Genomic DNA, 15,380 nt, shown 5'->3' on the forward strand with positions numbered 1-15,380 from the left:
AGACCCCTCCTTCAGCTGGTGGAAAGCAGCCCTTCCCTGGAGAGCTCCGCCTCAGTCAGCCGGCTTCATTTTTTCAGAGATTACTTAAAATGAAATTTTTCTTATATGGGCTTTTTCCATTCCATAAAAATTCTGAAACACACGCTTTCAAAGATAATCCCCCCCCCCCGCTTTTTTTTTTAACTCCTTTTTTCTTAGTATTTCATCTTGAAGATTATACTACTCATGTGTTTTTTTCTTAAATTTTACACTCTACCTTCAAAATGTCTTCTCATTATGAGCTCTTTTCTCCTAGGGTGAAAGGAATATTCCTAGATTTCTTGGCAACTGGGGTTACCGTTATAATTCAGGCCTCAGCACGGTATGGCCCTCAGGCCAAATCCAGCGAGCCACTTGTTTTTGTAAAGTTTTATTGGAACACTGTTGTGCCCTTGCACCATTCATCTGTGTGTTCTCTATGGCTGCTCCTGCTGCAGTGTTAGAGTTAAACAACAGAGCAGCAAAGTCTCTGTGACTCACAGAGCCTAAGATAATTGCTGTCTGGCCCTTTACGGAAAAGGTTTGTCTACCCCTGATACAATTTATCATCCAAGCCTGGCACTTGGGAGAGTGAAAAGTCTCTATTAATGATTATACTGGGACAGCAGGCGTACCCTGACATTGTCCTGGGCCAGCCAGGGTGTCTGATCACTCTCTTAGAATTCCTACAGAAGACTGCAAAATGGGCACCAGAGTACATCCTGTCTGATGACTGAAGGTAAAAACTTCCTATGTATTTCTGAGGAATGATGGGCGAATGTGTACCTGTCCGAAGGAAAACACATTGACTAATAACGAAATTATCAGGCTGAGATTCAAGAGAGTGGAATGCAAATTCCAGCAGGGATCCTGGATAAATCTTCCTTTCCATAGACCACGGTTCCCCCTGTATTATTGACTACCACTTCTATGTGAAACACCCTACAGGTGTCGAGATACAGAAAAATGAAGATCTCTTGTTGGCCTGCAAGTTGCTGGCAGTGTAGCCTGCAAAATGAGGAGACCGGAAGAAGAAAGAACGGGAAGCTCTAACGTCATGGCTCCGTAGCTCTTTGCCTTCTTGGCAAGATTCAGGAGTCCCTCCTTCACAGCATACTTTTTGCTGTAAAAGTTAAACTGTTGGAATCTCTGTTCAGGCTTGCAGTTTTTTGTGTGGCCACATGCTCGCTTCCTTGCCACACAACGCTATAAAGCAGGATTCACCCGAGTAAGTTTGAAGATCTCATAGACTTTACTCAACAGCTCTTGAATCCCACAGCATCAGACGCGGAGAGTTGAAAGGAGCTCCGAGGAGCTGTACAAAATGGAAGGGGGCAGAAAAGGAAGTTTTCTAACAAAGAGCGAATTGTTTCAGGCAAGGTCACCTTTCTCTGGGGGAAGGGGGGGTGGTCTATCACGCCTGTTACCTCACTGGTGCAGATCAGGAATTTCCAGATTGACTGGTTAAAGGTCACATTCCTGGAAGAGGCTGAAAATGCAGTGAAGTCTTGGTTTGCTCCTGGGGGGGGCAGTGACTCCATTTTGGGCCTGTTGTTTCTTTCTTGCCTTCTTTCATGTAAACAACAGGTAACTAGTCACTTCCTGGAACCACCACCAGGAGCATCACTTCTTTCTTTGGAGAGACCCTTTCACTCGCCAGTGGGATGTGTTATAGACACCCTTTTCCTTTGTTCCACTATGAACTGTTAGTCTGGTGACACACTACTGACCACAGTCTTCCCTTTCTGCTCTTCAAGAAATCCAAGAATGGGAGAAGGGCCTGCCTGTGGACCTTTTATCAGCCTCGTAAGGAAAGGAACACAGAGTTCTTCTAGCGCTCGTCATACGTCAGAGAACCCCTTGGGGCCCCGAATCCTTACAATTCCTTGAGGACAGCTCTCACTTACTGGAACCTTTCCTGGGATAGCCCAGTTTTAGAGAAAGAGACCGAGGTGTCACATACACAGCATGGGACCACCCCCCTGCTGTTGGGAGGGGAAGAGCCACGGATCCATCTCAAGAGCCAGCCACTGCTCAACAGCAGTTGTTTCTGTTGGAGGAGTAAGGGCCGGGTGATGCCACAGCTTCAGGTTCTGCCAAGAGAATCCACAAATCTGAGTGTTAATATTAAATCTTCAGGTTTTAAAAAATATTAGCTCTTTATTTTTTTAAGACTGCACAGGCCAAGCAAAACAGGTCTGTGGGCCGTTTGTGGTTTGCCAGTCTGTAGTGTGGTTTTCTGTCTGGAGTTAAGCAGTGACTGCCCTTAAATGTTTGATGCTGGCATGAGTAATAATGGATCATCTGTTGGACAGGACAGAGGCTTTTTTAAAAAAAAATTTTTTTTAATAATTATTTTTGAGAGAGAGAGGGAGAGAGAGATCCAGCAGGGGAGGGGCAGAGAGAGAGGGAGACACAGAATCTGAAGCAGGCTCTAGGCTCTCAGCTGTCAGCATAGAGTCTGATGTGGGGCTCGAGCCCACTTACTGCGAGATCATGACCTGAGCCGAAGTCAGACACTCAACCAACTGAGCCACCTAGGTGCCCTTCTTTCCCCCCCCCCTTTTTTTTTAACGCTTATTTATTTCTGAGACAGAGAAAGACAGAGCATGAACGGGGGAGGGTCAGAGAGAGAGGGAGACACAGAATCTGAAACAGGCTCCAGGCTCTGAGCAGTCAGCACAGAGCCCGACGCGGGGCTCGAACTCACATACCGCAAGATCGTGACCTGGGCCGAAGTCGGATGCTTAACCGACTGAGCCACCCAGGCGCCCCTCCCCCCTCTTTTTAATATTTATTTTTGAGAGAGTACAACCCTGGGATCATGACCTGAACCAACATCAAGAGTCAGGTGCTTAACTGACTGAGCCAGCCAGGTACCCCTGTATAGAATAATATTTAAACCTTTCTTGATGACTCACGTTATCCAGAGATAGTTCCATTTAAAAACATGTGGTTTCTGGGGGCACCTCAGTCGATTAAGCGTCCGACTCTTAATTTTGGCTCAGGTCGTGGTCTCATGGGTTTATGAGTTCAGGCTCTGCATCGGGCTCTGCACTGACAGTCAGAGCTTCTTGGGATTCTCACTCTCTCCCTTTCTCTCTGACCCTCCCTACACCCCTCAAAATAAATACACTTAAAAAAATTAAAAATTAAAACGTGGTTTCTGAATACTCTCTGTTTACTATAACAAGTAGTTACAATAAGTATTAAATTTTTAAAAGTTTGAAAGAGTGCACACGTGTATGTGTGCGTGTGTGGGGGAGGGGCAGAGAGAGACTCCCACATGGGCTCCATGATGAACACAGAGCCCCACGTGGAGCTCTGCCTCAAGACCATGAACGAGATCATGACCTGAGCCGATAATCAGGAGGCAGACACTTAACAGACTGAGCTACGCAGGCACCTCAATGTCAACATTTTTTATACACACAGGTGTAATATGGTGGTGACTTTGAACTCTCTTGAGGGTGTGTAGGGCTGCTTTTTCTTATTGTAGTCAATAGACTGCTTTAGACTTTGGTATCTATGAAAAGTTGACTAGGTAGTTTAGTAACTAAGACTCTGAGACATCATTTTTGGCTGCTTAGGGACATTTAATAAAAACACACACTTGCAGGTATTGAAGTGCATTTCAGCTCGTTGGTTGAATTTTGATGGACAAGTGATTTTTGAATACTTCACTTTTTCCTTCCATCCTGATTCAGGCTCCGCCTGCTACCACCATCGTTAGCCGCCATTTAAAAAATTCTTATGGGTGACTTTTTCTTCACTGTCAGTGAAAATTGTTAAATCCCATTTTGGCCCTGTGGTTTCACGTCACCACATAAGCTCACATCTGATCCTTGTTCCCTTTGCTCTTTGTCTTGCCCTAGTCTGATCCCGATCTCCCGGCCGATGTACAGACGCCGTCCTCTGCTGAGCTGGGGAGGTATCCGGGCCTGCCCTTCCCAGCCTCCCAGTACATCCCGCCTCAGCCGTCCATCGAGGAGGCACGCCAGACCATGCACTCCCTCCTGGATGACGCTTTTGCCCTCGTGGCCCCCAGCAGCCAGCCTGCCAGTGCTGCAGTCACAGGCCCCGGGGTCCCAGCTGTCCTGCCTGTGAACAGCACCCCTTCCCGGGACGAGAGGCGAGCCACGCAGTGGGGGTCCTTCTACAGCCCTGCTCAGACAGCCAGCAACCCCTGTAGCGTAAGTCCTGGCCTTCTAGAATTCTCGTGTGGGTCATATGTTGGCATTTTGTGGTCTTCCTCCCTCAGTTTCAGAATCACTGCGATGATACTGATTGTATTTGATAAGAATTAAAGCTTGGCTGAGGGGTCTCGGTTTTTTATTCTCCTAAGTTAATTCTTAAAAAAAATTTTTTTTAATGTTTGTTTATTTTGGAGGGAGAGAGAGAGAGAGAGAGTGTGTGAGCAGGGCAGGGGCAGAGAGAGAGGGAGACACAGAATCTGAAGCAGGCTCCAGGCTCTGAGTTGTCAGCACAGAGCCCGACGCGGGGCTTGAACCCACGAATGGTGAGATCATGACCTGAGCCGAAGCCAGACCGACTGAGCCACCCAGGCACCACTCTCCTAAGTTAATTCTTAATGTGGGAAGTATCCTTTTATGTTTTTATGCAACACTGGTATTTTATGGGAGTCTCTTCCTGGGTTCCGTTCAGTGTCCTGAAATGGAGGTGGGGTAACTGTCAAAGCATATTCTCGTTGATGTCTTTATAAAAGGTGCATTTTAGAACATACCAGGTAATTAGGCTTCTTGGAGGGCCCCCGGGGACTGCAGTAGTCCTTGAGGCTCTGGGATTGTAGGCAGCTAGCCCACAGGCAGGCAAGGACAACCGTTTCAAATATCAGGTTTCCATCTTGGGTCTTGACATTTCAGCATTTCATCTGCCTTTGTCATCCTTTTTTTTTTTTGTATGCCATCAATCCTTTCAAATGTGGCTTCTCAAAATATGGGGAAGAAGTAAAACTGAAAGATGTGACATTAATATTTTTTCCGCTAATTTTAGATTGGGTGATTGGACTAAAGCATTTGACTCTGGAGGGAAGTTAATTAGTCACAATTTGAATTTCTCAAGGAGTGTTTATACTGGGTCCTCTGATTTCATTACCCATATTAAGGTAAAATTGGGTGGTAATGAACATATGTTAAAGGCATCTTTATCTCTGAAATTGGTTTGAATGTTCACAGTACGCCGTTAGTAATAGATGATTTTCTTCAATACCTGCTACCACGCGGTGGGGGGCGGGGGTGGAATACCATTCCATCTTGTTATTGTTTTCAATGTTACAACTGTAAGTATTAAATACTTCATAATTATAACTAGTAGTTTATAATCTTTCTTCAAGGAAATGGATGATGCACAACAAACTCACTGATAAAGTGAATGTGGCTTCAGCTGCTCTCTAAGCTTCTTTCATTTGTTTATTCCTTCAGGTAGATTTGTGGAGCACAAATCTGTGCTGTGTTGGGGTGTTCTGCTAGGTGTTGGGATAGAGCAGTTGCACAGCTCACAACTCCAGCTTCTGCATGATGGCAGGGGGTATGTGGGCAGTTGAGGCAGTAATTCTAACACAGCATGGCAGGTCCCTTGGCAGGGGGAGAGTACCTCCAGGGAGCCCTTGCCTGAGCTGGGAGGTGTTTAGAAGGATTTTCCAGATAAAATGTGATCTAAGTAGAAGACTGAAGATTAATTAGTGGTTGTAGTAGGGAAGCATGGCGGAGACAGAAGTAAGTGTCCAGTACAAACTTTTTCTGGACAAGATGAAGGAACAAGGTTGGATTACTTTGCTTCCAGAAACACCTAAAATAATGGAAAAGGAAAGATTTTCACAACCCTGGGCATTAGGCAGCAAAGGAGGGATTGCTGAGAAATGAGCTGAGCTCTACACATGTCCCAGTTTATATCTTTTTTTTTAATGTTTATTTATTTTTGAGAGAGAGAGAAAGAGAGACAGCATGAGTAGGAGAGGGGCAGAGAGAGAGGGAGACACAGAATGCGAAGCAGGCTCCAGGCTCTGAGCTGTCAGCACAACCCATGAACTGTGAGATCATAACCTGAGCTGAAGTCTGGACACTTAGCTGACTGAGCCACCCAGGTGCCCCTGTCCCAATTTATATCTTGAGAGAGTTTCTGGTTGCAGTGCAGGGAGGGAGACCTCAGGCAGAGCACAGTAGTCTCTCTGAGTTGAGAAAGACAGAGTTGGAGGCAGGGGAGGAAAAGGTAGCTACATTTCACAATAGAGAGTACAAGAAAGCAGAGAGAGAATTCTAGAGATCTGCAAAGAGTCTTTGTCTGAGTACTCATCAGTTTAAGGGTATGATGAAACTATCTAAGACTAGGGAAAGAACTGCCTAAAAAATTAAAGGGAATAGTCCTCAGAGTTCACACAGATGTAGAAATAAGTTCCTATTATATGATGAATTGTGTGCCCCCAAATCCATATGTTGAAGCCTAAAACCTCATGTGGCTGTATTGGAGCTGGGGTCTTTAAGAAGGTGATTAGCTTTAAATGAGGTCATAAGTGGGGGGTGCCTGGGTGGCTCAGTCACTTAAGTGTCCAACTTCGGCTCAGGTCGTGATCTCACGGTACGTGAGTTCGAGCCCCGCGTCAGGCTCTGTGCTGATAGCTTGGAGTCTGGAACCTGCTTCGGATTCCCCTCTCTGCCCCTCCCCCTCTCTGCCTCTCCCCTGCTCCTGCTCTTTTTCTCTCTCTCAAAAATAAACATAAAAAATATATAAATGACGTCAGAAGTTGGAACCCTGATCTGATAGAATTGGTGCTCTCATGAGAAGAGGAAGAAACACCAGAGTGCTCTCTCATGTGGGAACACAGCAAGAAGAAGGTGAGCTGTCTGTGAGGCAGAAAGAGAGCTCTCAACATAAACCCTGCTGGAACCTTGATCTTGGACTTTGTAGCCTATAGACCTATGAGAAAATAAATTTCTTTTGTTTAAGCCACCCAATCTGTGGTATTTTCTTGCAACAGCCCAAGCTGTTCCTTTCTTTCTAGAGTGGAAAGCTGCATAATTCATGGAGCGCCAGTTAGATTACTCAGAAGGAGCATTGGTTTGCCTCCGTAGTGGGGCAAAATGAACCCCAGATTAAAGTTTCCCTAGTTCTACCTAACAAAGCATAAACACAATACCTGAACCTGAACAGAGCCCCAGAATATTTATAGGGAAACAAAAGTATATAACATCCAACAAGGTAAAATTAATAATGTCTGAAATCCAAAACTAACCAGTTAAGCAAATAGGCAAGAAAATAACACAGAACTAGTAGACAAGGATTTTAAAAGAATAATTATAATGAAGTTCCATGTGTTTAAGAAGCTGGAGGACAGATTGAATGTATTAGAGGCATTGAGGACATGAAAGGATGCACATCAATTTAGAGATGAAAACTATAACGTCTGAGATAAAATATATACTTATGGGATTCATGGCAGATCAGATATTAAAGAAGAAAAGATTAATGATTTTGAATACATAGTAATAAAAAATAAGCCAACATGCAACAGAGTAAGTAGACTGAAAAAATGAATAGAGCATTGATGACCTGAGGACAACTTCAAGTGGACTAATATACATGTAATTGGAGGTCTCAGAAGAAAAGAAGGAGAGTTAGAAAAAATAATTAAATAATGGCCAAAAGTTTTTCAAATTTGATGGAAACTATGAATCTGCAGATCTACAAAAATTGATGACCCCCTGTGCACAAGAAACACGAAGAAAACTGTGCCAAAAAATATAATGAAATTGCTTAAATTAAGTGATAAAGATTTAAAAATCATCCAGAGAAAGAGGACACATTGTATGCAGTGGAACAAAGGTAAGGATGACAACAATATTCTCATTGTCCAGAAGACAGTGAAACAAATCTTTAAAGAACTAAAGGAAAAAACTGTCAACCTAGCACTCTCTATCCACTGAAAATATCTTTCAAAAACCTTTCACACATATAAAAGCTGAAAGAATGTATCACTGGCAGGCTTGTATTACAAGAAATGTCATTGAAAATTCTTTTTTTTTTAATATTTATTATTGAGAGACACAGCATGAGTATGGGAGGGGCAGAGAGAGAGAGGAGGCACAGAATCTGAAGCAGGCTCCAGGCTCTGAGCTGTCAGCACAGAGCCCGATGTGGGGCTCGAACTCAAAAACCGTGAGATCGTGACCTGAGCTGAAGTCGACGCCTAACCGATGGAGCCACCGAGGTGCCCCTGTCATAGAAACTTCTTTAGGCAGAAATAATATGGTACCAGATAAAGATCTGGATCTACATAGATGAATGAAAAACACTAGAAGTGTAAATATGTGGGTAATTTAAAAAAATTCTGTATTATTTAAATCTTTTGAAAAGATAATTGGCTGTTGAAAGAACAAGGATAACAGTGTTTTGTAGGGTTTATAACATACCTAGAAGTAAAATGTGTGAAAATGCAAAAAGCACAAAGGCTAAAAGAGGAGAAATTGAAGTGCACTGGTTTGATGTTCTTATACCATACACGAAGTGGAATGATAGTATGTGAAGGTAGACTGATAAGTGAAATATATAGAACGTAAACTCTATAGCAACCACTAAAAACAAAATAACAAAATAATAGCTAATAACCAGCAAAAGAGTAAAAATGGAATGATAAAAAGTACTCAGTCCAACAGAAAGCAGGAAAAGAGGAAAAAGGGGAACAAAGAACAGATGGGAAAAACAGAAAACTGATACCAAGATGGTAGATTTAAATCTAGCCCTATCTATAATCACATTAAATGTGAATGGTCTAAATATTCCCGTTACGTGACAGAGATTGTCAGATAGGCTAAAACATAAGAACCAATTATCTGTTGCCTACAAGATACGTACATCAAATATAAAGCCATAAATAGGTTAAAAGTATGGAGAAAGAAAAACAAATGTATGGAGAAAGATATACCATGTTAACAGCAATCCCAAGAAACTGGAGTGGCTATATTAATATTCGCCAAAATCATATCATAGTGAAGGACATTACACAGAGGATCATTTCAAAATAATACACTGGTCAGTTCATCAAGAAAACCTAAAATCCTAAATGTTTATGTGCCTAGTAATAGAGCATCAAAATACATGAAGCAAAAACTGGGGGAACTGCATGCAGAAATAAAGGAAGCCGCAGTTATAGGCAGAGACTTCAACACTTCTCTTTCAATAATTGATAGAATGAGTATACAGAAAATCATTAAGGTAGAGAAGACTTGAACAATTCTCAAATTAATACTTACTATCAGCTTGAACTAATTGACGCTTATAAAATGCTCTACCCAAGAAGAACAAAAAGAGTATACATTTTCAAGAGTACATGGGTGATGGAGACTTAAAAGTGCACTTATCATTATGAGTACCGAGTAATTTATAGAGTTTTCAAATCACTTTATTGCAGACCTGAAATTAATACAACACTGTATGTTAACTACCCTGGAATTGAAATTTAAGAAGAGTACATGGACCATTTACTAAGATTATAGACTGTATCCTGGGCCCTAAGTCTAATCTCAATAAAATGAACGAGATTCATATTCTCAAATGATCCCGTAAGAAATGGGAATGTTTTTGAACACAGATGTCACCAAAAAAGAAATACAGAAAATAGGCAGACAAATACAAAGAATCAGCAGATGGAGAGATGTTCAGTTTCATTAGTCATTAGTGAAATGCAGTAAATCATAATGAGACGCCCCTATACACTTGTTAGAATATGAACAAGTGGAGCTCTTATAAACTATTGTTAGGAATGTAAACCAAGAAAAACCACTTTGGAAAACAGTTTGGCAGTCTCTTAAAAAATTAAACCTATACCTAACTTATGACCCAGGCATTGTATTCTGAAATATTTACTGAAGAGAAATGAAAACATATGTCCAGGCAAAGACTTGTACGTTGTGACAACTTTGTCATAGACTCAAACTGGAATCAACTCAAATGCACATCAACAGGTGAAGAGATAAACAAATTGTACCGTATTTATGTAGTGGAATACTACTCGTTAGTAAAAAGGATTGAGTTATTTATATGTATGACAAAATGGTAGGGAAAGAAGCCACCCTCTTGACAACAAGAAAGTGCATATTGTATAATTCCGTTTATATATAATTCTAGAAAATACAAACTCGTGACAGCAGATCAGTGGTTGCCTAAGGAGGGGGTGGGTTTAGGAAAGGGTGTGGGACAGAGGGATTACAGAGGGTCACCAAGAAACTTGGGTGGTGATGGATATGTTCATTATCTTGTTGGGCATGGTTTGCAGGTACAAACAGATGGCAGAATTGATCAATTCATATACGTAAATATGTGCAGTTCATTGTATATCAATTATAATGAAATAAACCTGTTTATATTTTTGCCCCCAAATGTTCTTAACAATGAAATCAGTTTTGGGTGACTAACAGCTAGAAGTAAGAGTGGTGAGACATGAGGCAGAAGAGAGAAAGCAAGAAGCTGATGGGATAGAGCCTAGACCTTATCCTGAGGGTAGTGGTGGGTACTGAAGAGTTTTGAGCAGGCTAAAGACATGATTTGGTGTGCCTGTTTGACAGATTGCTCTCATTTTAGACTGGAGAATGGTTTGTTAGAGGGCAAGACCAGAAGCAGGGAAACATTTTTTTTTTTAAACATTTATTTATTTCTGAGAGACAGAAACAGAGCCTGAGCGAGGGAGGGACAGAGAGGGAGACAGAATTCAAAGCAGGCTCCAGGCTGTCAGCACAGGGCTCGACATAGGACTCGAACCCACGAACTAGGAGATCATGACCTGAGCTGAAGTTGGATGCTTAACCAACTGAGCCACCCAAATGCCCCAGCAGGGAGACATTAAGGGCAAGATGCCGAAGGGCGTGGACAGGGAGTTGGGGTCAGTTAAACATGCTGCATTGTTATAGATTGTTCCTCTCAAGTCCTCTGGCTTACCTTGATTGGAGCTACCATCGTCTCTTACCGTCATTGCAAGAGCTTCCTAATAGTCCCTCTGCTTCTGGTCTTGAGTGGAGGATGTCAGGGTGGTGGCTGATATGTAAAATGCCATATACTGGTGTTGAGCAGGCTGGGGAGCTGGGAGGCTGACATAGGAGATGCCTCCTATGGAGGACAGGAGGACCTGGCTGGAGAGGGAAATCTGTGGGAGCTGCTTGACTTAGTCTGGAGTTTTCCAAAGGAAGAGTTCTCATCTCACTTTCTGACATGACCTTGTTCACTGCTGCCATCTATCTGTTACTTCTCTCTCCTCCTAATGCTCTTTGAATTGTTCTGCGAACAAATCCATGGCCGTCTTAATTTCCCCTTTCCTAATAACAGATGGATGTACCCTACGTGCCAGGAAGCGTAAATAATTCTGGGCACTCAGCCAGTTTTTCTGAATCATTCCCCCTCCCCCCCTCCCCAAATAACCAGTGGCCGTTTTATCTTCAGATTCAGTTCTTTCATTCACTTCAGGGAAACTTTCTTTTGTATCTGAAAAAATAATTTTCTTACTCTAATTATTGAAGTCAAAGATACCAATTATCTTCGTGTTGGCTCATCTTTGTTTCTTGTACCTATCCTTTTATCTCTAATTGCCTTAGCTACTTTGTCCTGGTTTCTCTGCCTTCATTATAATTATCATGGGCCTTTTCTGTGTGGCATCGATTTGATTTTAAGCCATATCTGTTATTTCCCCTGCTAGTTGATTTCTTAGAGTCATAATGGCTTTGTTTTGGTCCTCAAATCATTTCCACACATAATTTGGTACCAAATTACTTCAGTTCTTTGGTTCCTCATTTCCATTCATTCTGTTGTTGTATCATCTCATCTTTGAACTTAAAAAAAAGAATTGAGGGATGCCTGGGTGGCTCAGTCAGTTAAGCACTGGATTCTTTATTTCAGCTCAGGTCATGATCTCACAGTTGTGAGACTGAGCCCCACTTCGGGCTCTGTCCTGGGTGTGGAACCTGTTTGAGATGCTCTCTCCCTCTCTCTCTCTCTCTGCGCTTTCCCCACTTGCACTCTGGCTCTCTCTCTCTCGCAAAAAGAAAAAAGAAAAGAATTGCTATTCTTACTATATCAGTCATTATTCAGCCATAGTCCTTTTTTTCTCCTGGCCACTACTTTCCTCCATTTATAGCATGAATCTGTTCCTTTCTTTGCTTGTTTGGTTTCTGCTGATGAATTTTAGTAATAGTTTTTTTACTGATTTGGGTTATTACTTTTATTATTCGTTCGTTGTTGATAGGTGTTGGAGATGAACAATTCTGTGATAGTGCCTTAATCTACTATCTTAATCAAGATCTCACCTCCATAGCAAGATTTTCGTAAACACTGTTACTGAGTGGTTTTCTCATCATGGACCTTTGATGTTACCCTTATGTATTTTGATGATGATAGCAGTTTGATATAGTAGAAAACCAGAATCACAGGTGTGTCTGTGCATATCTAATATAATTTTATCAAGTTTACAAATTGGTCATAAATTACTGTTTGTTCCCAGGAGGAACCTGATTACCCCTTATTTCCTTCTGACTGCAGTAAAAACTATAAGAATGTGGATTTCAAAGTGTCTTCAGTGACCACAGGGATGGGCCTTTGTTTACCATCTGATGACATTTTTACTCTTTCTGTGTTGCTGGTGTAAGGGTATTAGTTACGCATTGGTGCGGAGGCCACTTGATAGGTGTATTTCTGCTTTCCTGAGTAAAGTTCACCTCCCTGGAACAGTCTTCTAAGGACCGAGTGTGGATGCCTGAACCAGGACATTTTACGACTCATCCCAGATTCCACCAACCATTTAATGTGCCTTCTTGCTCTTTTGGCCTGTTTCATAAATAGAAAGAAGGGATGCATTAAAATGGGAGTTTTATTTGATGTCGCTTGTTGAAACCATACAATTCTATTTCATCCCCCAAAGATTTATACAGGTGTGACCCACTTAAACACCTGTCATTATGTCTGTGATTTTTAAAAAAAAAGTTAATGTTTGTTTATTTTTGAGAGAGAGAGAGAGACAGAGCACGAGCACGGGAGGGGCAGAGAGAGAGGGAGACACAGAATCGGAAGCAGGCTCCAGGCTCTGAGCTGTCAGCACAGAGCCCGATGCGGGTCTTGAACCCACAAACTGTGAGATCGTGACCTGAGCTGAAGTTGGGCTCTTAACCAACTGAGCCACTCAGGGGCCCCTGTGATTTTTTTTGTAAACCTTTCATCGGGGCATGCAGCCTCTGGACAAAGCACTTTCTTTTTCTGATTATAATAGAGTTGAAATGCCTGGCGCCATGATAGCAAAACATGTGAAGAGTGGACAGCTATTTTTTTACTGTTTGTCTTTTAGTTTATTACTTACTGGACCTCCTGAAATGCTGATACATAAACTTCCATCTTTTTTTGTTTTGTTTTATTTTGCATATGAATGTGTTTAAAAAACTCAAACTCTGCTGAGAAGCAGAAGGGCTGCTGGGAATAATCTTTATCTGGTCTCAGATTTCCCTTTAATTATTTGGAGAAGGAATTGAAACTCCTTTTCCTTCTATTCTGGCTATTTTACATCAGTTGGGGAACTCTGCAAGGTTCTAATCCCCCTCCCTCTGCCAAGGGGATGGGAACAGAAAGGTTCAAAAGGTGAGGTAATTTGAGCATAGTTTCAGACGTAATAATCCCATCAAACTCTATGAGGTGTAGGGTTCATTCTATTCTTCTTGGCATCAGGAAATAGGCCCAGGGAAGTCGAGTAGCTTTGTCAGTCTGTTTGACTCCAAAGCCTCTCCTTTTCTTCACAAAGTAGAGATTAATTCAAGGGGGGAAATCTGGTTGGCAACCATGGGCAGTGTAGTGTAGTGGTTAAAAGCATGGTCTTTTATTATTAAGCCTGGACTTACTAGGAGGAAATTACTTAAATTCCTTGTGAGTTGATTTCATCTATAAAATAGAGGTAGTGAGCCCTTTGTTACTGTACTGTTACTGGGGTCTGAGTTAGTGCTTATAGCACTTACCACAAAATAATAATTCATGAAATGGCAGATTTGAAAAAAAAAAAAAAGATCTAAAATGGGGACAGGTCCAGAAGCAAGGCTGACTTAGGAACTTGGAACACTAGAACCTGGACAACCGGTTGGTTCAAACTGACTGAACTTGGATGGACTCTGTCCAGAGTTATTGTTCTGCTGAAATATCTGGTTCCAAAATAACAATTCACAGTTGTTGAAAGAACCGTTGGAAGAGGAGTACAACGTATGATAGGGACAGGGTGTGTTGATTTAATGAGGAATGCAACAGACACACGTTTATTTGAATCTGATGCCATATTGACATTGATTTAGCCAAAGAATACTTGAGATTAGCTCAAGTAGGAAGAGTTGATTGAAGGCTCTGGGGCCCTGGATGGAACACAAGGACAGAGTATGGCTGGGCTCTTTGGAACAGGAAAACTATCAGAAACTGAAAGTGTTCACCTCGTCTTTAAGAGTCTCTCTAATTTCTGGTTCTCTTTGTATTTTTTCTTTTTTCACATTGTTCCACAACATGGTGCAGCATTCACATACTTTACTTTTGTGAGTGTATTTGAATTGCTATTGGACACCCACTGGTTCTGGGAATGATCATGCCCACATTGATGGGGGCATTTGTACTAAGTGTGGCCATCAAGGCCGACCTTTTTAGAAGATACAGATTTGTAGAGAATGAGCCTGTAGGGAAGAGAAGCTGCAGAAAGGCTATCTGTTACTCATTCTTTTATAAAAGAAAGAAAGTTCTAGAAAATAGTTGTGTGTGTGTGTGTGTGTGTGTGTGTGTGTTTAAAGCGTGGTAGCCCAGTTCCCCAAGCTGAAACTTCTGGTATTATTTGATGGCAGAATGCCTCAATGCCGTGCCAACTTTTTATGAGAAAATAATTCTCCTGAAAGTTGATCCTGCAAACCTAAACTTGTAAGTTTGCTGTTGTCACTTTCTAATAAGTGTTGCACGTTAATCTTCATTTCCTTTTGCTTTTCTTCCAGAGATATGAAGACTATGGAATGACTCCCCCATCAGGCCCATTGCCAAGGTAAAGTTTTTGGGAGAAAATACATTAGGACTTCCTCATATCGACTGGTTTTTACAAATTTTGTAAACTCGTTTCTTTTAGCTAATATGAGCAGATACAAACCTCTGGGTTGTGTGTTCTCTTGAGTTAACCTGAAGAGGAGAAAAAAGGTGGAATTTTAAGTTCTGCTTCCAGTAAAGATAGGCTAGATTGTTTGCTCAGGGCATCTGGAAAAGCCAGACAAGATTTTAAAATAAAACAAAATAAAACCCAGATAGCTAACAGGGCAATGGAATGGTATGGGGCCAAGATCCAGGGAGTCCAGAGAAAGGAGCCCTGC

The 15,380-nt window shown here is 41.9% G+C and overlaps 1 protein-coding gene across 1 annotated transcript in view; it reads left to right on the plus strand.

The window, feature by feature from the left end:
* KIAA1549 (KIAA1549 ortholog) overlaps positions 1–15,380 on the plus strand; it is a 151,092-nt gene that overhangs the window by 109,891 nt on the left and 25,821 nt on the right. The window contains exons 18-19 of the mRNA XM_053217785.1: positions 3,894–4,211; positions 15,015–15,061. Coding sequence (XP_053073760.1) covers positions 3,894–4,211; positions 15,015–15,061 — 365 coding nt within the window. The remainder of the gene's footprint in view (positions 1–3,893; positions 4,212–15,014; positions 15,062–15,380) is intronic.

The sequence above is a fragment of the Acinonyx jubatus genome, chromosome A2 (assembly GCF_027475565.1).
Source record: "Acinonyx jubatus isolate Ajub_Pintada_27869175 chromosome A2, VMU_Ajub_asm_v1.0, whole genome shotgun sequence".
Lineage (NCBI taxonomy): Eukaryota > Metazoa > Chordata > Mammalia > Carnivora > Felidae > Acinonyx > Acinonyx jubatus.